Source organism: Nesoenas mayeri (genome assembly GCF_963082525.1).
Source record: "Nesoenas mayeri genome assembly, chromosome: Z".
NCBI lineage: Eukaryota > Metazoa > Chordata > Aves > Columbiformes > Columbidae > Nesoenas > Nesoenas mayeri.
Genome location: NC_137542.1, coordinates 9,938,641 through 9,959,981, shown reverse-complemented (window position 1 = coordinate 9,959,981; position 21,341 = coordinate 9,938,641). Strand labels below are relative to the sequence as shown.

Genomic DNA, 21,341 nt, shown 5'->3' with positions numbered 1-21,341 from the left:
AATAGTTATTTTGTCCATCAGAATGCTTTTGCTACTGTAAGCTGTGGCTCTGTTTATTTTTGAAATTATGGAAGTCTTGAGATAAATTCACCTCTTAAGCTAATGGCTTTCAAGGTTTTCAATGTATTAAATATTGATCCTGGGTGTCTTTCATCCATGCAGTAATAGTTTTTCCTGAAAGGTCATAAGATATTCCAGTGAAGTGATAACTGTAAGTGGCAAAGGAGATGTGTTTTGTGCATTTCTGTAAGGTGTGTCTGTGGAATGAATAATGCAAGAGAGACCCAAGGGATGTGCTTGCCAGTTTCTGTTAGCAGCAGCTGCTCCTTAGACAAAAATGTGTAAGAGCTGAGGTATGCTTGTTTCCTTCAGAAGAAGAGAAAACTTGTGGAGATATTCACCTCAATTCTAAAAACAGAAGGAGAATTGGGATCTGCTGTTTGGAAATTTTGTTCTGGGAGAGACTACGTCTGTAAGGAGACTTCACTTTATTTCAGTGGAACTTACCTGCAGATATGTTATTCCATTATTTTGAAAAACTCATGCCTATGTTATTTTTTTTCCCCAGCTCAAATGTGTAGATTGTGTTTGTGAGTCTCAGGTGTGGTGTACTTAGCCTACAGCTCTTTGGCAATTCATATTTTCTAGATAAAATTATTCTATTTCAAAGAGAGAATTTTGCAGATGACAGACACTGTTACATTGGCTAGTCGTACTCATGTGAACTACTATATCCATCAGTAATCTACTTGGAACATGGTGTTTTCTCTGAAGTGTAGCTCATGATCTCCCACCAGTTACTACTTTGTGGCCAGATCAGGTTCTAATTGTGGAGGAAGAACCTGTCAGGTTGTTCCGTTCATGCCCTTGGTCACAGGGCAGATGCAGATACCATGGCGGACCTCAGGCCTGCAGCTCTGGTGGTAGCTGTCAGAGCTGGTGTGCCAGACGTGGTCTGAAATAGCAGAACCTCCTCTTGTGGTGGTGCTGAAAGGCTGCTACTTCCATGTCTTTTTTTTAAATGTGTTACCTATTGCAGGGCAGGCTGTAGAAGAAAAGCCTATATGGGATACACTTATATTTGTTAAGTTAATCTACATGCATAGTAAAGCTGTGTTGAGTACCATGTTGTTGTAGTTCCATGGAGCTGAGTCTAAATTGCCTTTATAGGGGGAAGTCTATAGTATTTCTGATTTGCTTTGCCTGCAGAAACAAATGCTGCTGCAGGCTTTACAGCACAGGCTTAAACTGGGCACAGCATGTACATGTTTACTGAGGCAGCCTTCTGTATGCTGGGAAAAGCAGCTTTCAAGCTTTGTTTAGAATGGAGCTGTCTTTCATTTGAGGGATCACAAACTTGATAAATATACAGCAGTGTACTCTCCTGTTTCAGACAACAACCTGTCACTGGCTAGTGACAGCTGAGACCTGGATTCTGCTGTGTGCTGCAGCATCTTGTTACTGGAAATCAAATTAAGAAGAGTTCTTGAGTCAAGGCATCTCCTATACTAATTTAAGTGCAAGTTAAGAATGCTTGCCTGACACAGTGGTCGCAGAGAATATTGCTAAAACAAAAACAAAGAATTAATGTCCTTGTTTTTATTGTGCTTGCCAAGGGGGCTTTTACATTTCTAATGTGTTCTTCCCACTATAAATCTGTCTGGTTTGTGGGAAGGCTTAAGCCACTTTCATGTGCACAGACTGGGTAGTAACTTATTTTTATTTTTGTTTTATTTTCTTTTTTTCCACTAAAACATTCTTAAAAGAACTGGATACTATCCATAAGGCAAACAATGTTTGTTCTAAGCTGTTTACCCTGGAAGTTATTGGATGTAAATATCTATTGAAACACTGATTTTAACATTTATAGATTTCAGATTTAGAGATTTGCAAGAAAACTTTAAGTAAAGGTGTTTAGAATTTAATACCACTTCTTTCCTAAAGTTCTTGCTGGTAATACAGGCATTGTGTTTGCCCTTTATACTAGCAATAAGCTATAAGATTAAAAAAAGATGAACATATGGTGCCAAGTTGTCTAAAGCTAGCAGCAAATAGTAAGAAACTCAAATGTTAATTTGTAGGGACTGGATCTCTATTCTTTTTGGCAACTTCTTTGTTTAAACTGTTAACTTTCACAGTTTTGACTTAAATTGTAAATCTTGATGCTAAGAACTGAGATATTAAAGCAGTGAAAATACTTGGACTTGGTGTTGCAATGTCTGCATTTCTAGAAACAAATGTCTTTCCTACTTACTGCAGTGGAAAATTCCAGTGAAATAATTTTAAATTGGTGTCTCCAGAGTAGCTGTGTTCAGTATTGTACAGTGTATGTTGTTATTAAATATTTAAAACTGTAGGCTTTCTGGCTGATTCTTGGCTTACATTGTGTTCAGGGATTTTGACATTGCATAACCTTAAAGTTTATCTATTAAATACTCACCTGTTGAAGTAGCTGTAGAAGTAATATTTTAGTACAGCTATTAATTCAGTGCATATATATATTGTTTGAAGAGACTTAATATAGAACTAATGGCAAGTAATTACTGAATGAGCTAACTGACCAAATACAGGTAAGGAGATGCACTTGGAGAGTCTCTGCTTTAAATCTGTATCATAACTGAAATATGTGGACCTCGACATTAATTAAGAGAAACTGTATATCCCATACTCCATGCAAAGCTTTTGTGTGGGTATCAGTTCCCTTACACCAGTAACATTTTGTGGCATCCTTGTTTTTCCTCTAGTAATGCCGACTTGCAGTAATTACAGATCTTGCCAAAGGAAGTCAAACTTCAATCACATTGGTTTTATGAAGTTCTGCATTTCCTTACCTATTTCCTTCCTATTTCTACCTAGCACTTAGCAAGGTGGCTAGAGATAGTGTTTGGATATTGGTAACAAAGTAGTGATTTCAGTTTATTTTTCCTGTGACTAATCTCCCCAGATTCCAGTATGCATCAATAAGGATACTGGAGTAGTCAGTGGGATACTATTTATGTAGGATAATCTGTGATCAGCCTGTGTTCTTAGATGTAAAAAATACCTTGTAAAGATACTTCAAGCTGAATTTGCAATGGTAGCATTTACTCGTTAGAGCTTATTGCATTCATTTACTTGTTTTCGTTAAATTGTGTTCAGTGTAGGCCTTGACTGCTGTGTCAGACTCTCTTCCAAATAACATTTACCAGCTAGGACATGGGCAGTAGACATCACTGGGTCAGCTGTCACCATGAAAGAATTCATACTTATTTGACAGCTGAAAAGTTAAAGGAATTTTGTAGATACTGTTTTGACAGGTACCACTTCTGTAGCAAAAGGTAAACTTGCAGTAAGCTAGCAATTTTTTTGGTGGATTTTCACTCTTCTAAAGAGTTTAAAGTCAGTTTATATCCTTGATATGTGATAGCATGTGTCCAGCAGTGTGAAATCCCCTTTGGAAGATAGTGTGTTTATTTTTAATTCCTCTAGGAAGCGGTAGGGGGAAAATGACTGTATATGACTGACTTTATACAAAAAGCTGAGTGGGAATCCTTTGTCTTGGCTTTGTTACCTTCACTTGATTCTGTTCTCAGTAGAAGCCCATTTCAAAGAATTTCCTTAGATTTGTGTTGATGCAGAATCACAGAATGGCTGAGGTTGGTGGCAGCTTTGGAAGGCTCTAGTCCAGCCTTCTGCTCAGAACAGGTTCACTATAAGCACATTACTCAATTCTGTGTCCAGCTGGGTTTTGAATATTTCCAGGGTTATCCTCTACATTGAGTGACTTCTTCCAATGCTTGAGCACCCTGTACCATGAAAAGGTGTGGAGTTTTTATGAAATGAAATCTATATGGAATTTCCAGATGAACTTTTCTGTGTTTCAGTGTGTGCCTGTTGCCTCTTAACCTGTCACTTGTTAATACCATGTTTGGCTCCATCTCCTTTACTTCCTTAATCAGGTTTTTATGGCTAAGATCCTACTGAGCAATTCCTGTGCCATCAGCCTTTTTTTACAAAAGAGATGCTCTAGTCCCATATTCACTTTTGTGGCCCTTTACTAGAATCACTCTGGTTGTGCATGTCTGTTTTGCATTTGGGAGCCCAGACCTGGAAACAGCATCCTGGAAGAGTCTTGCCAGTGCTGAGTGGAGGGGAGGGATCCTTGACCTACTCTTAATGTTTCTACTAATTCAGCCAAGGTAGCTGTTTGCCATCTTTTTTACAGGAGTACATTCTGCTGGCTCATGATCAGCTTGGTGTCTACCACGACTCCACAGTTCCCTGCTAAGCTGCTTTTCAGCCAGTTGGCTTCCAGCATATACTGGTACAGGGGGTTTTAATTCCCTGAGGGGAAGACTCTGCTTTCCCTGTTGAAATTCTTTGAGGTTCCTATTTGCCCAGTTACCCAGGCTGCTGAGATACCTCTGGCTGGTGGCACAGCCCTCTGGCCTGTCAGCCATTCCTCAAAGTTTGGTATCATCTGTGAAGTTTGAGGGTACAGTCTTCCCTGTTATCCAGGTCACTAGTGAAGATGTTAAGCAATGTTGGATTCAGTATCAACAGAGGCCAGTGGCTAGCCTTAAGCTGGACTTGGTGCCATTGATAGTGAGACACTGAACCTGGCAGTTAAGCCAGTTTTCAGTCTATATCACTATCCCATTTCTCTAGTGTTTATCCGGTACATACTTGAGTACATGTTGGTGTATGTAATGTGAACTTTGTGAGGATACTATGGGAGAGAATGTCTAGTCTTACTAAAGTTGAGATAAACAATATCCACTGTTTTCTGCTCATGTCATTGCAGAAGACTTAAAAGTTGGTCAGATGTGATTTCCTCTTTACAAATCCATGCTGACTGCTTCCATTTACCTTCTTGTCATTCATGTGACTGGAGGTGATTTTAATGATTAGTTGCTCAGTTGAGGCTGACTGGCTTATAATTGCCAAGAAGCAGGGGAGTTTCTTGCTGCTCTTGAAGATGGATGTTACTTGCTTTCACTCCTCAGAAACCTCCCATGTTCACCCATGGCTTTTCAAAGACAACCAGGAGTTACCCTGCAAGGCATCCATCAGCTCCCTCAGCACTTATGGGTGCAGCCTTTCAGGCCCAATGGACATTTTTCTGGCCAGTTTAAATATTCCTCAGTGTGAATATCCCTCCACTGAGGGTGAGTATTCTTTGTTCCGGATTTCCTGATGTCTTGTGGGCCTGGGATCCCTGAAAATCAATTCTACTGGTAAAGACTGAGGCAAGGAAAATTCTAAGTATCATGTCCTTTTCTGTGTCCCTATTCAGCAGCTTCTGTGCCCTGTTCAGCAGTGGTACCATGTTCCCCCCAGTCTTACTTTTGCTGCCAATATATTTGTACAGATCTTTTTTGTTGCCCTTCAGATCTCTTGCCAAGTTCAAATCCAGGTGAGCTTTACCTTTCCTAACCTCATCTGTGCAGGATTGGGCACCATTTATATATTCCTTCTTTCACATCCTGTACACTTGGTTTCCATCTTGGAGTTTAATCCCTTGTTCATCCAGGCATGCTCCCAGATGCCTTTGCTTGATTTATTGCTTGCTAGGATGGACCTTTGGCTTCAAGGTGATCCTTCAGTCACTGGAGATGCTGAGCAGGGACATCAGCGTAGTTTTTAGATCTATAAAGCTGTTCTATTAGCTTGCCTTGTAAGAACCATGGTATCCATGCCTACGCTCCTGGGCTGTGCTAATAACCAGGGAAGTCCATCAAGGTGATGTAGGGGTAAGGGAGAATTTTAATCTTCCTCTGCTAAACTTCAATGTGAAGTTGTCAATTAGTTATTTGGTTCTATCCTACCTTAGTTTCACCAGCCAGGAGGGAAAGAAGTTTCAGGCATTAAGCATTGCCTCACAGATCACTTATTTGACTTAAGGTTTTTCTCTGCTATTTGTGTGTGTCCTCCCTTTAAGAACGAAATTCTCTTATTTTGGCTTACATCATACTTCCTCAGTTTTATTCTGTCTAGTATGTCAAATCAGAATTACTTTGACTGTTAGCAGTGAGTAGCTGGGTGGAAAATCCAGTTACTGCATTAGGTTGCTTAGAAAATTGAACTGCTTTATTGATCAACACCTATAGAAGTACTTCTGGAGCGAAGTCTGGATAGTTTGGAGGTTTTGGGAAACAGTAGTTCCATAAAGTATGACTTGGAGTTTTGGGAGGCCTTTGGTATCTTCTATTTACACAGACTTCTTTTATCCTCTTTGAAAGGAGTTTGTGAGGCTTACTTTCTGCAGTCTCTGTTCTGAGTGCTTATAGCCATGCAGGTGTAGAAAACAGCTTGGTAACAGGTATTTATGTGAGTTCAAAGATGACATGAAGTCAACAATAACTCAATCCTCAGCAGACCATGAGGGTTTTTTGTAGTTTCTCAGTGAAATGTTGTTTGACTAGCAGTTGCATGGCTTTATTGTTAAATATAAAGATAAGTCGCTGCCTTTTTCCTTCCCTAGCTGATGGTCATTCCCAGGAATTCTGACTCTTCTCCAGAGGACCTGACCACATATATACAGAAAAAGCTCATCTTAAATAGGACTGGATAGAACAGTTTTTGGTGTATCTTAATTCCATAGAGAATTAAAAACCAACAGATAAAACTGAGATGGGCCAGTGATGTATGCTGCTATACACCAGTCTTCTAGTTTATCAATAAGTAGTGCCTGCCCTCCTCTGCTTTCATTGGTGTCAGACTTTACATTAGTAACAGTCCACACAATGAACTTTGTTGCTATGGTCCCCTACCATGTAGAGTTCCATTTGGGAGGGTGTAAGGACTCTCTTCTTTTTGGAGGAGGGAAGAAAAAGACGAAAAAAAACCTCACACTACCTTAGCTGTTCAGAACTGCTTGTTTTTAACTCAGGATTTTGTCTACTCCCTTCCCTCAGGCAGTCTATCTCAGGCCTTGGGATGTCTTAAGGTCATCCTGCCAAGTATGACATAAGACTTTTTTTGTTAAAGAAGTTTGTAGCCAAGTGGGCACATTAGGCAAGTTCTTTCATTTCTTAGATGTATTTTTGTACCTTTTAGGTAGCCATCATTGTCCTTGCTTCTTTTTTGGCTGAATGCAGGCAAGATTTACTCTAATTTCCTGCTTCTGATGCAGCCTTGCTCTCAGACTCTCTCTCCACCTGGAAATATTGTAGGTATATACTTTTGCCTGTAGAAGAGTAGGAAAATGACTCAAGATCTAGAAGCTCTTCTTTCAAATATGCATGTATGTACTGTGAGGATTGACTGCACAGAATAAAAATTTGGTTTCAGACAAAGTTGCAAGTTTAGGGCTTTGTCTGCACAGCTCTATAATGGTAGCAGATTGACTACTTAAAGAAAACTTTTTTGTAAAAGCTTTCATTTTAAACCCTTCAGCACAGAAGTGGTGAAATCAGTCACTTGAGCCAGCTGAGTCTGAATCTACCATATAGCTGGTAGCTGAAGTCAGATTCCTCTTTATTGGTCTGACTTGCAAGACTGTACTCTGCCCTTATAACTTTTTTAGTTCTGCTGGTACTTGTCCTTGATGTTGCAAATATTCATCTTAAGAAAGGGCATGGTTAAACAAAAACAGCAAAATAAGAGTAGTCTCTCTTTTCCTTTATTTCTCTGGAAGAACTAATGTTGCTGATGTGATTTGGACTTCAGTATTGAATGTACTCTAGTAAGTTTTAAGAAATCAGAATTATGTATTTGCCTTTCCTGGAAGACATGTTAAATTCCTCATCTAACTTGTGGAAGTCTTTTGGGAATTAAGTATTCTGTCATGTGCAGGAACACAACTGCTGTTCTTGTAACATCTGGTATCTTGTTTCAAGTAGTTTACAGTATTCCATCATTGCTGTAATTTAAAGTGGTAAAATTAATTACTTATGCTGCAAAATGGCTATGTCCTCGTTAGGAAAGACAGGCCAGCAAGGTGAGGTGGTGGAGTTGCCCTTTTACATGAAAAAGTAACTACAGTGTATTGGGTACTGTCCAGGCATGGATGAGGAGCAAGTTGAGTCTGTGGGTGAGAATTAAGGGGCAGGCTGGCAGGGGTGATACTGTTGTAGGTGTCTATTACAGGCCACCAGATCAGGGTGAGGAAGTTGATGAAGCCTTCTACAGGCAGCTGAGAGTGGCCTCACAGTCACAGGCCCTGGTTGTGGTGGGGATTTTAACTTCCCTCATGTTTGCTGGAAGGGCTGCTCAGCCAGCCAGCCACAGTCCAGGAGGTTCCTCCAGTGCACTGATGAGAACTTTCTGATGCAAATGGTGGAGGAGCCGATCAGGAGAGGAGTGCTGCTGGACCTCATCCTCACTAACAAGGAGGGTCTGGTTGAAGCAGTAAAGGCTGACGGCTGCCTTGGCTGCAGTGGAGTTCAGGATCTCATGTGGCAGGAACAGGATAGCAAGCAGAATTGCAACTCTGGACTTCAGCAGGGCAAACTTTGGCCTTTTCAAGCAATTGCTGGGGGAAATCCTGTGGGAAAGGGTACTTGAAGGTAAAGGGGCCCAAGATAGTTGGTTAGCATTCAGGGACTGCTGCTTCCAAGCTCAAGATTAGAGCATTCCAACATGTAGAAAGTCAAGGAAGGGAGCCAGGAGACCTGCGTGGCTAAGCAGGGAACTGCTGGGCAAAATCAAGAGGAAGAGGAGAGTTTATAGATCGTGGAAGGAGGGGCTGGCCACTTGGGAAGAATATAAGGCTGTTGTCAGAGGGTGTAGGGAGACAACTAGGAAAGCTAAGGCCTCCTTAGAATTAAACCTTGCAAGAGGAGTCAGAAACAGAAAGAGCTGGGGAATAACCTGTTAGAGGGCAGTGTAGGGGAAAGGGACCTGGGGGTTCTGGTGGACAGCAGGATGACCATGAGCCAGCACTGTGCCCTTGTGGCCAGGAAGGCCAATGGCATCCTGGGGTATATTAGAAGGGGGGTGGTTAGTAAATCAGAGAGGTTCTCCTTCCTCTCTACTCTGTCCTGGTGAGACCACACCTGGAATATTGTGTCCAGTTCTGGGCCTCTCAGTTCAACAAGGACCAGGAACTGCTGGAGAGAGTCCAGTGCAGGGCAACAAAGATGATGAAGGGAGTGGAGCATCTCCCTTATGAGGAAAGGCTGAGGGAGCTGAGTCTCTTTAGCTTGGAGAAGAGGAGACTGAGGGGTGACTTCATTAATGTTCATAAGTATATTAGGAGTGAATGTCACAAGGGTGGAACAGGTTCTTGTCAGTGACAAACAATTGGTAGGACAAGGGCCAGTGGGTTCAAACTGGAACACAGGAGGTTCCACTTAAATATAAGGAACTTCTTCACAGTGAGCATGACAGAACACTGGAACAGGCTGCCCAAGGGGGTTGTGGAGTCTCCTTCTCTGGAGACACTCAAAACCCGCCTGGACACATTCCTGTGTAACCTCATCTGGGTGTTCGTGCTCTGGTGGGGGGATTGGACTGGATGATCTTTGGAGATCCCTTCCAATCCCTAACATCCTGTGATTCTATCAATTCCCAGCTAGGCTACAAAGTGAACTACTACTTTCTATTCACACTGTATCTTGGGAAAAATCATGGATGTAAAAGAAATTGCAATTTATTGAAAAATACTTATTGTCAGCCTATGTGACTGGATTGTAGAAGAGGTCCCTGTGACTTGTGAATCTGAGGTGGAAGGATTTGTCCAGACACAGTAGACTCCTGCCGTGACAGCTCCATTTCAGTTCTTGTTTTGCTTCCAGCGGAGTCTTAAGGGTCTGCTGATCTCCCTGGAAATGAGGCAGGGGGAGGATTTGAAAATAAATGTCAAAGGATTAGGCAAAAGATACATTTATGGAGTCCAGTTCCAACTGCCCAGAGTTGCCTGAGGAAGGGTTGCAGAGAGGGGAGGAAAGGAGATAAACCTGACCACTTATTGAAGCTTCTTTTACCTTTACATTTTGTACAGTAAAAACCCCAAATAAAGTATTTTGTCCTGTTCCAGGATAAGCCACTTGCACAGCCTTCAGTGGAAGGTACTGAACTTTTCAATATGCTGGTTCTGTAGCATGTGTCTAAGGAGTGAAGAGTCTAATTGACAGTTTTAATAAAATATTTGTGACTGATACTTTGAGGCAGCAGGTAAAAACCTCTGTCTAGAAGGACCCAAGAAGCTCACTCTTAGTTGCGATTTGGTTGTTAAGGCCTCTGTGTTGCAGAAATTGGCAAGCTGCTGAATGGTGACAATGCCAGTTAAGTTGCATTCCTACTTCTGCCGTTCATTTGTAGACCTATAAAAGTAATGTAGCAGTGTTTATCTTGACTTCATGAAGGATTGTGTGTCATTTGATGGCCAGCTCAACATATATACAAAATGCATGGTGCTTGAAAAACACTTGTGGACCTCTGAAGTGCTTTGACTGTCTGTGTTTGACCTAGATAACAAAGTGAAATCTTTATCCCTTGTATTTTTTTAATGATAATTAAAAGGAAGACATTCTTAGATGTTAAATTTACCTTCAATCTTACAGTAAGCTGAGAACAGTTTCTCCACCGAGGTTCACTGGAGTGTGTACCTAGCTTTTTCTCCTTTATCTGAAAGTAATCCTTAAATTACCATGTATGAGTTCATGCAGTCAGCTTCTCCTGCATGGTCTATTTTGCATTCCTTCAGCATTTTCACAGGAGCTAGCACCAAAAAACCACAAACAGAGAAGTTTTTTTGGTTTTGTTTAACTGCCTCTTAAGGTAACTTTGCTAACTGCCTTTAAAAATATTTTAATATGTCAAAACAAATGAAAGTCCTGTTTGAACTGGTTTTAGTGTCTGATTTCTAGAGGGCTTTTTTGCTTTGTTTTTCTTAAGGTTTCCTATGCGCGACCAAGTTCAGCTTCTATCAGAGATGCGAATTTGTATGTTAGTGGACTTCCAAAAACAATGACACAGAAGGAACTGGAACAGCTCTTTTCCCAGTATGGGCGCATTATTACTTCTCGTATTCTGGTTGACCAAGTCACTGGTAAGTAGCCAGTTTTGCATTTCCTTGCATTTTTTAGACTAAGAGTTTAAGAAATATTTCACTGTTCAATACAATAGTCTCGTCATTAGAATGTATGAAAGGTGAATGTAGGCCAGAAATTTTCTGCTGGAATTGTTCATAAATATGCATGGACAAAAATAGATCGTGGAGTGTACTGAGCCAGCTTGAGTCATTTCCACCCTGAAGGTGCAGGTTTGAAGCCTGTTTCATGGCTTGTAGTAAATTTACAGCTGCTATAATCTTCCTTTCCAAGCTGCTGCATGAAAATAATCCCTATGCTCCTTATGAAATGTTATTAAACACTTTTCTTTATAAAAATAAAATTTTATGCAGAAAGGCACAACTGATTGTCTGAGGCTAGGATTACAAAAGGCTTGGACTAGTAATTGCTGTTAAGACTGTTTTCAGGGTTACCTCCCTAACTTTGCACACACTGAGGAATGTGAGCTTTCAGTTCCTTGGGAACAGATGAGTTCTGTGCTTGTCAGTGACTTAAAGAACTAAACTGTAGCGGGTTAGTTGTGTTGTTACACTATGTGTCTAACCAGTGAGTGGGTGTGAGTGTCACTCTGTGGTTACTCTTCAGACTTTGACAGTAATGTGTGTAATTTTTTTTTAAAACTTCTTTTTTTTTGCTGACTCAAATAGCTGATCTTGAAGACCTTTGTAATTTGCTTTCAGCAGGTGTGTTTTAAAAATAAGCAATCAAGTAAAATGTTAAGTATGTGACAGAAGTATTGACTCTGCAAAGCAAAATACAAAGGAGCAGGGCTCTCCAAATTCTCATCTTTCCAAAAAACTAGTGGTGTAGGGCAGAAGAATTAATTTACTCACCTAATTATTCCCTGAATAATAAGGTAGCTTGCACTTTATTTATAGTTGTACCTTTTTAAAGTCACATGTTGTCATAGGTGACAAAACAGCTTTTAGCTGTAGGAGGTCATGAAGTTTCAAATTGTCCTATTTTGGAATGGCTGTGCATGCCAGTGTTTGAGACTTGGCTGACATGTAGAGGACTTTGTATGTACTCCTTAACAGTTCCATCATGTTAACAGGAGTCTCACCATTGATGAATAATACCCATGGAGTGTGTCTGAATAGTGAGTTGGTGAGAGTGTAGAGAGGCAAGGAAAGGAGAGCTAAAGGCCAAATAATGACTTGTTGTAGAAGCAGCAGATTTGCAGGTCAGAGTTAGTCTTTGTGCAATAAATAGCTGTTTACAGTATGTTCATGGTTAGAAATGGTGGGATATGACGAATAGATCAAAGTAGTAAATATAATTAAACTTTCAAATGCGTACTGTAATTCTGAGTACTCATAAATCCTAGTATGTGCACAGTCACTCTCTGGCGTAGACTGTCCGGGTTTAAGCTTTCTTTTCTCCTTCTTAGTAATTTGGAAGAGGTAGACTCAAAATGGTATGAATAATAAGGTTGTGATACAAACTGACAGATGAAAAATGCGAAGTTGAAGTTGTGACATTTGCCTCTTTAAACCTTTCTTGCACCTGTTTGTCATTGTGGTGGTTTAAATCATCATTGTGTATGAACAGAATACCTTTACTGTGGTTTGTCTTTCATAAGTGAGGGTAAGCATCTAACTTGCCTTTTCATTCATGAACCAAAATATGAGGGGCCTTTAATTGGATTTGGGAATGATACAAAAAAGCAAGCAGCAAATCTGTGTTGGCTTTAGTAGCTATAATGTTAAATGGTTAGAGTATTGACACCTTAGTGTGTTTATATTTAAGCCATAGTATAAATTTTTGAGATGTGATGTACCTAAGACCTTCCATAAACACTTGTTGATCCCCTTGTGGTGTTTCCGACTTTTCTATATCAAGGAAGAATCTGTGGCCCAAGAAAATAGTTTCCTTCCAAAACACACCTACTACAGTATGGTGATATGCCAGAACTGAATCTTTTACTTACAAGTCACCACAGATGATTAAAATAGGGCCATAATTACCATTACTGCAATCTAGAACTTGCACTCCATTCTTTGTCTTCCCAGAGTATTTGTTCCAAAGGGGAACCTCAAAGGGTACTGCAGGAGAACATAAGTAATTTCTTGCTGCTAAGGAGCAGATGGCTAAGCTATTTATTGAATTTCAGTAAATTTAGATTAGTAGTGCAAACTGAATAGAGGTTACAGTGCAGCTGGTTCAGGATTCACCTCTGTTCCCACAAAATTGCTTTGTTTCAGAAATACCCTCTGACACAACTGTCTCCACTGTGTTTTCCTTCAAGCTTCCAAGCATTTTGCACAATGTATCTTGTGTCAATCAAAGATTTAGAGTAGAAAAGTTGTCTTTGAGGAAAAGCTGAGTTCTAACAAGCTCAATTATCATGTGTTCACAACAATTAGCCATTAACGAAGCAATTGACTGTGAAAGTCAAGTGTTAACATCTCATCTTCCAGAGTCTCTGAATTAATCACTATATGCTTCCTTCACCCTATGCAGGGATATCAAGGGGTGTGGGATTTATCCGGTTTGACAAGAGAATTGAAGCAGAAGAAGCTATCAAAGGCTTGAATGGCCAGAAACCTCCAAGTGCTTCAGAGCCCATCACTGTAAAGTTTGCTAACAATCCAAGCCAAAAAACCAGTCAGGCCATCCTTTCCCAACTGTACCATTCTCCAAGCAGAAGGTACCCGGCACCTCTAGCTCAGCAGGCTCAACGTTTTAGGTAAGTCAAATACTTGTGTGCCACTGTGCTAGAAGCCACATGTTCCTGTGGGCCTCTTGGTTTCCCTCCATTCTTTCCCTTCCTTGTTTATCTGACTTCTGTTGGTGAAGGAAACACATGAAAGTGTTGGACTTCAGCTATGTTCCTACAATACAGCTAAAAGTAAAAATGCATTCCATCCTATTAACAGCATTTTAATATCTAATAAAACTACCTATTTAAACAGAGATGGCATCTATTTTTTCTGCACAGTCACTAAAAAAATAATCCCTTTTTAAATGTTATTTTTAATTTCCTAGATTGTTGATTGATGTGCAAGTTGATTCAGTTAATGTCAACATAGGCAATTCAGTTTTCTCCTTTGCTGTGTCACAGCCAGATTCCTCTTCCCCAGTTCCATCTTCCATCCCTCTTCTGAATTTCCTCTTTTTGTAGTTAGTTACATAAATCCTGCATGCCACGCATTTGTGATGAAGTTGATTCAGTATTTTTGGTGGATCTATGTTCCTTTTGTGTTGAAACTACATCCATATAGTTCCCTGAGATATGTAGTGTATTGAAAATGAGAGATGGTAAGAACAACGTAAAACAAATATTGTATTATCTACATTCATGAGTAACTCATTTCTTCCAGTGATTTTGATAGTTTCTGTCCATCCTCTGGCCCAGGCTATCTGACTGGAATGTGTTAAATAGTAATATACTGTTTTCTTTTTCTCTTGAAAATAAAATAAGCTGGCAGTTTGCTTCTAGGAGAATATACCATACTATACTGCAAACGCTCTGCATTGTTTGTCCTAGCTTTTAGGCCAAACATTTAGGGTTTGTGGACTGCTTCTGGCAGAACTTCTGAATTCTTCAGCTTTTCAGCCTTATGTGCTAGAAGAGTCTCACAGGTGTGAAGGCCAACACTAGAGTAGGCTTTCTGCCCTAGGGGAAGTGATCACCAAATAATGAATGAAATTGGGTGATTTTTCTTACCATTTCTTAAGGAATAAAAGGGTTAATTTAAACAGTGTGCTGAGTATTGATGGAAGTAGACTTCCCGTTGTTCCACAGGCAGAGAGTATGGGGCAGAAGTTGTACTTGCAGGGTGAACCCAAGTGTGTTATATGAAATAAGATCATGAGGGAGCTGTTGTACAGCCTTTGTTATAGTACTCAATATTTTCTGGCCAGACTGGCCTACTGACTCCTTGAGTTCTTCTGAGTGCACTTGATCCCAGATACTTGGCTGTGTTTGATATTACTGTGATACTGGCTGTGTTTAACTGATACACCAGGAAGATCTACCAGGATTTGTAAAAATTCTCAAACTTGGAATTTTTCTTTTACCTGGGACTTAAAGTTCTTTGTATTCAAGTAATGTCAGTAGACTACACCTGTCCTTCAACACCATGCTCTGAACCTTAATCTTATTTGACTGTTTGTTTGGGTTTTAGTTGCTGTGGTTTGGGGGGTGGGTGGTTATTTTTGTGTGTTTTGGTTTTGTTTTTTTTAAAGTGTATTTTTATGAATATTCATTTAAATTTCACAGAATACCAGATTAGAAGGGACCAGAAGGATCATCTGTTCCAACCTTTCTTAGCAGAAGCATGGCCCAGCACCTTGTCCAGATAAATCTTTAAAGTGTCCAGTGTTGGGGAATCTACCACTTCCTTGGGCTGATTATTCTGATGGCTGATTGTTCAAACTATGAAAAGATTACTTCTATGTCAAATTAGAATCACCCTAGGAGGAACTTTTACCCATTGACCTTCATTTTTTCCGTGTGACTCCTTGTAAAAAGGGAGTCTCCATCTTCTTTGCAGCTACCCTTCAGACACTGGAACATGGTGATGAGGTCTCCCCTAAGCCGCCTTTTGTCAAGGCTGAACAAACCCAGTTCTCTCAGCCTTTCCTCATGAGGCAGCTTCCCAGTCCTTGGGTATCTTTGTGGCCCTTCTCTGGACCCTCTCCAGTCTGTTCATACCTTTTTTTTTTTAATAATGGGAACCAAAGCTGAATGTAGTATTGTGGATGTGGCCTAACAGGTGCTGAGTAGAGTGGGATAATGACTTCTTTGTCTCTGCTGGTGATGCCCTTGCTAATGCAGTCTAGCACTCTGTTGGCTGCTTTTGCCACAGCAGCACACTAGTCACTCACATTGAGCATGTTGTCCACCAGGACCTGCAGGTCCATTTCCACAGAGCTGTTCCCAAGATGGGTAGATCCCAGCCTGTGCTGCACTCCTGGGTTGTCTTCCCAGGTGCAAGACCTTACACTTGTCCTCGGTGAACTTCATGAGGTTCTTGTTAGTGCACTCTTCCAGCCTGTCCAGTTTATCCTGCACGGTCATTCTTCTGTCTGAAGTGTTCACTTACCCAGTTTGGTGTCACTGGCAAACCTTATCAGGGTGTGCTTGATTCCATCATCCAGATGACCTGCGAAAGATGTTAAACAGTATTGGGCTCAGCATCAATCCCTGGGGGTCCCCACTTGTGACACGTTGCCAGTTTGAAAAGGGAACCACAGAGACCACTTGTCTAGAACATAAGGTGTCCATGTCCTGAGGTGGGAGGCCATGGGAGACCATATTTGAAAGCCTTGGAGAAATCCTGGTAGACAATGTCCACCGTTCACCCCATGTCAAACAAGCATGTTACTTGTCATCTATGATCAGGTTTGTCAAGCAGAGTTTGCACCTGGTGAATCTGTGCTGGCTGTTCCCAGTCATGTGCTTCAACTGAATTGTGAAGAGCCCCAGGAGGATTTGTTCCATAACTTTACTGGATTTGAAGAAAGACTGATGGGCCTGTAATTTCCTGGATCCTCCTTTAAGCCCTTTTTATAGATGGAGGGTGACATCAGCTTTCTTCCAGTCTTCTGGGACATCACCCAGTCTCCATGACTTCTGAAATACTGTGGAGAATGGCCTCACAATGACGTCAGCCAGCTCTCTTAATGCTCTTGGGTGGATATTGCCAGGGCCTATTGATTTGCAGGAGTCAAGCTCCTGTAATATTAAATTTCCTTACTGACTCTTCCTTCACTGATGGTGGATCTGCATTAACATCAGCCTGGATTTATGTTTCCAAGGCCTGGGGCCCAACAGTGCTGGTAAAGACAGAGATGAAGAAAGTGAGAACCTCTGTTTTTGGCAGTGTTGCTGACTACTTCAACTGTCCTGTTTAACAGTGGGCCAATATTTTCCTTCTGTTTCTGTGGTGTTTTGTGTTTTTTTTTTTTTTTCCTTGTGGTTTTTGACATCTCTGGCCAATTTCAATTTGAGCTGAGCTTTTGCTTTTCAAACTACATCTCTGTATACCCTGGCAATGCCCTTGAAGTTCTCAACAGTTATTTGTATGCTTTTCTGCCACTAGTACACTTCTCTCTTGCCTGTGAGCAGACTCAGAAGCTTTGCAGTAAAGCCAGAGGGGTCTCTTGCTCTGTCTACTTCCCTTGACTTAAAAGGGGATGAACTGGTTTTGTGCTTCCAACTCACAGCATTCAGTTTATTACCATTACTCTCTGTAGAAGTTTCCCACAGGATCTCTCCTAACTGAGCTGTGAGCAAGCTGAAGTTTGATCTTCAAAAATCTAAAACTTTCGGTTTAGTAGTAACCTTCAGCATGCTCAGCAGGATCCCAGACTCCAGAATATTGTGATCACTGCAGCCAAGGCCATCATAAACTGAGACACTACCAAGCAGGTTTTCTTGGTTTGCGAGTAGCAAGTGCAGCAGTGCCTTATTTCTGGTTGGGACATCTATTGGCAGTCCTCTGTGCATTCCGGGAATTTGATGGATGACATCTGAGCTGCTGTATTTTTCTTCCAGCAAGTGTCTGTGTAGCTGAATTCACCTATCAGAACCGAGTCCTGTTGCCCCAAAGCTTGCTTAAGTGACTCAGATATTGTGTCCTCAGCCTTACCTTGGCTTGGAGGCTGGTAGATGCCTACTGTAAGATTCCTCGTTGACTGGGAAGTGTTACTTCATTTTTTTTTTTCTTTCGAGGTGTTAAGTGTAAAGTGATGCCTAAAACAACCATATTGTGATTTGTTCCACTTAAAAGTATAATGGTAAAAAAAGCACTGAGTGCCAAGTCTGTAATGAATAGGAAGGAGAGTAAAATCTTATTTTTATTGATGGGAAAAGAAGAACAAGGTTCAACTGACTGGTGAAAAGGTAAACTGCAGTTGCAGATAAAATTAGATACTTTTTTGTACATAGATAATTTTTTGGAGAAGGCCTTCAGGCTTATATTTCTTCTCTAAAAGAGCCTTGCGAAATTTAAAATTTTCACTGTAAAGGGAAATCTGTTTGGGTTTTTTTTTGTTTGTCTTTTGTTTTGTTGCTGAGATTTTTTTTTTTTGGTTCAGTGTTTTGGTGGTGGGTTTTTTGGTTTTATTTTTTTTTTAGTTTGTTTTTGAGGTTTTGTTTGTTTGGTTTTTGTTTAATTTTTACGTCTTTGCTGTTGCTGCAGCAGTCCAGCTTCATTACTATGTAGTTCAGATTGCTTCAGGATCATTCATGTCTTCCATATGCAAGACATCTTAGCTGTTCACATTTCAGACATGATTACCTGGTGTGGTTGCCCTGTCTCTGTTAATGATGGACAGAGGCCTGAAAGCAGGGTCAGCATATGCTTTAGTAGTGAAGAACAACAGGATCATTACAATGCTGCCTTTCCTGCTAAGAATTTTGGACTTTCAAAAGCAGCTATATATAATTGCTCCTCATTTTCTATAGGATGTATAGCTTAAAGCATCTTTAAAAATTGTCCAGTGAATACTCTGAAAAAAAATTCTAGAATATGTAACAGATTAAATCTGTTAACTGTGATACTGTTACTGTAAGATCTTGGCTGACTGCTCTACATCAAGGGCCTGCCAGGTTTCTGGAACTCTCTACGTTTCTCTCCACCCCCAAATGTAAATTACAGTAGACCTCTGTCATCCACACTAAATATATGGGTAGTAGTCAAGGATTTTTAAATTTTTTCTTCTCAGCTCTTCTAGGGCTTCAGTAGCTCCCTTTCTGGTCAGTGCATCCTGCAGACCCTGCTCACTGCATAATGCTCTGTAGTTTGAGACCTTTACTTAGCTGCAAACAAGAACAAATATTACTTGTTCAAGGGGGTTTTTTGTGCACAAGTATAGGTACACTACATCAGTTTGGATTCTGTGTACCGGTAGTGGTTCTTAAATACTATAGCTTATTACTAGAGAGAAATCACAGTGAGGTACAGATCTGTAAGGGAGCTATAAGCTAAAACATCTAAATCAAGTGCACCTTTTACCGAAGCTCATATTTTGTGGAGTCTTGAAGAGAACCTTTAACAAGACTTTCTCTTCACATGCGTGGGCTTTGACAGGAAGGAACCAGAGCTGCTTTATGGCAGAAACTTTCTTAGAAAAACACTTTAAGGGGCTTCAGGAATAAGATGAGTAGGATTGGTAGGCACTGCATGTTCCAGGTGTTGGCTTGGTAATTCCAAAGTGTTTAGAATTGTGGCTTCATACTACAGTTTAGTATCTTGGGGGAAGGTGAGGGAAGAAGTACATGGAGAAAGCTTACTGTCTAATATGTGTGTATACATTTTAAAAACGCTTTATTCTAGAAAAGACTAGGAAAATAACAAAACTTCTGTGCAGTTGCTGTTGTAACTTTTGTGACTGCTCTAAAACCTTGCATCTGTCTGGGTATTCATGTCAGTGCACTGTCAGAAGCCTCAGCAAAGTCTTCACCCAAAACAAGTTGATAACCTGGAAGATTTAAGGTGGTCACTGACTAACTTTATGCTAACAGTAATGCTAAACTTGTGGTAGTGGTGCACTTTCTGAAGTGAAATTTATGGTTGCGGATACTACACAAGAACATCTATCTTGTATTCACTAACTGTATCAAATGTAATTAAGATGCCACAGCTCTTTTGGTAGTGATACTTTAACTTTGCATGAGGTTCTATACAGTGCAAGTGACATGGCAGTAATGTACCAAATTTCCTTAAGATGGAAAAGTCTGAAGACTGAACACTTTGCTAAATGTTTTGCAGGTTGGACAATCTGCTCAACATGGCTTATGGAGTAAAGAGGTAATAAAGGACTATTAGGTTCATAATCACTGAATTATTTTTAAGTGTTCTGCATACTCTTTTTCAGTAAGACTTGCATTGGACTTTTGCATGTTGAGATGTCAGCTGAAATGGCTCATTTTGGTGCGTTGTACATGAGACAAACATGTTGTAGCAATTCCATGGAATTCCTGTTTCACGTGACTTGAGTAATCTTTACTGGTTTTATCGCATGCTTTTTTGTTTTTCTACATTACATCATTTCAGATAGACCTAGCACTGTTCCCCCTTACTTGTGTGTAGTATTGTAAATAGTATTGGTGTAGTAGGGGGGAAAAAAAACATGTGTGATGTTACCTTATTAGTCTGGCCAACATGTTCATGATGTGAAGAGTCTTTTATCATTTTTTTTTTATTTTGAAATTTCTTAGATGGGATTTTCTCTGAACAGCCGCTTCATGATTCTGTTTTATTTCCATCATTCTTCAGTAGGTTTCCACCAATGACCATTGATGGAATGACCAGTTTGGCTGGAATTAATATCCCGGGACATGCAGGAACTGGATGGTGCATTTTTGTGTACAACTTGGCCCCTGATGCTGATGAGAGTATCCTCTGGCAAATGTTTGGACCCTTTGGAGCAGTAACCAATGTGAAGGTCATCCGTGACTTTAATACCAATAAGTGCAAAGGTTTTGGATTTGTGACTATGACAAACTATGATGAGGCAGCTATGGCAATAGCCAGCCTGAATGGATACCGCCTGGGGGACAGAGTATTGCAGGTCTCCTTCAAAACAAACAAAACGCACAAAGCCTAACAAGTTATTCTCAGTGCATTAACACATGAAAACTATACAACAAAGGCAATTTACAGAAGCTTTATGCATTAGTAAATGCCTTTGTTGTATGTCAGTGTGGATATGGGGATAAAACGACTACTTAGCATCCTAAGAATATGTGAGAATTTTTTTATTGCTAATGTTTGAATTAAAACTTCTTAAATATCTTTTGTTTGAATATTGACAAGAGGTACAGGGTTTTTACCTGTCACAATGCATATTCTATTGCCTTCTTTGGAGAAGGTGGACCTTTTAAAATGTTTCAGCTAAGGGAAGAAGTTTTTTTCTTTTTATGTGACTGCCTTTAAAATGAGTAAATACTGAGGCTTTGTGTTAGTTGATTTTTTTTCATTTGCCTTGTGTTTTGTTTACATCTTAATGCATTGTTGTTTTGTTGTTCAAGAAAAGTATTTGAAGTTTACATTTTATTTATAAAGTTATAAGCAGTATTTATTTTATAATTATCATTTGGGTTGGGGAATGGGAGGGAACACATAAAAGCTTATTGTAAGAATACTGGAGAACTTTTCGTAAAGCAGTACCTTGCCAAAGAGATAAGAGCCTCTTTGATGTGGGTTTGAAAAAAGCATCTATTTTTTTATAAAAAAATAAAAAAAAAATTTGGAGAAACTTTTTACTGGTCCTGGAACAAATATTTTGACTTGAATACTTTGAGAAATCTCTTCATATTGACACCTAGTGAGCTTTTAAAACTTACCAGGAAATTTGCAGTTGTTGGGGAAAATTTAGAAAGATTTATGA

General features: G+C 40.1%; 1 protein-coding gene across 7 annotated transcripts in view; it reads left to right on the top strand.

The window, feature by feature from the left end:
• The window catches only part of ELAVL2 (ELAV like RNA binding protein 2), a gene marked incomplete at both ends in the record, with an annotated part of 52,051 nt that extends 31,493 nt beyond the window's left edge, over window positions 1-20,558 (top strand). For 3 of the 7 annotated variants that reach the window (XM_080363066.1, XM_080363062.1, XM_080363061.1), the window contains 4 exons: window positions 10,822-10,975; window positions 13,461-13,686; window positions 19,721-19,759; window positions 20,228-20,558. In XM_080363066.1, coding sequence (XP_080219192.1) covers window positions 10,822-10,975; window positions 13,461-13,686; window positions 19,721-19,759; window positions 20,228-20,558 — 750 coding nt within the window. The remainder of the gene's footprint in view (window positions 1-10,821; window positions 10,976-13,460; window positions 13,687-19,720; window positions 19,760-20,227) is intronic. The other 4 variants (XM_080363067.1, XM_080363063.1, XM_080363065.1 and 1 more) reach the window with 3 other exon arrangements.
• Window positions 20,559-21,341: the final 783 nt, after the last annotated feature.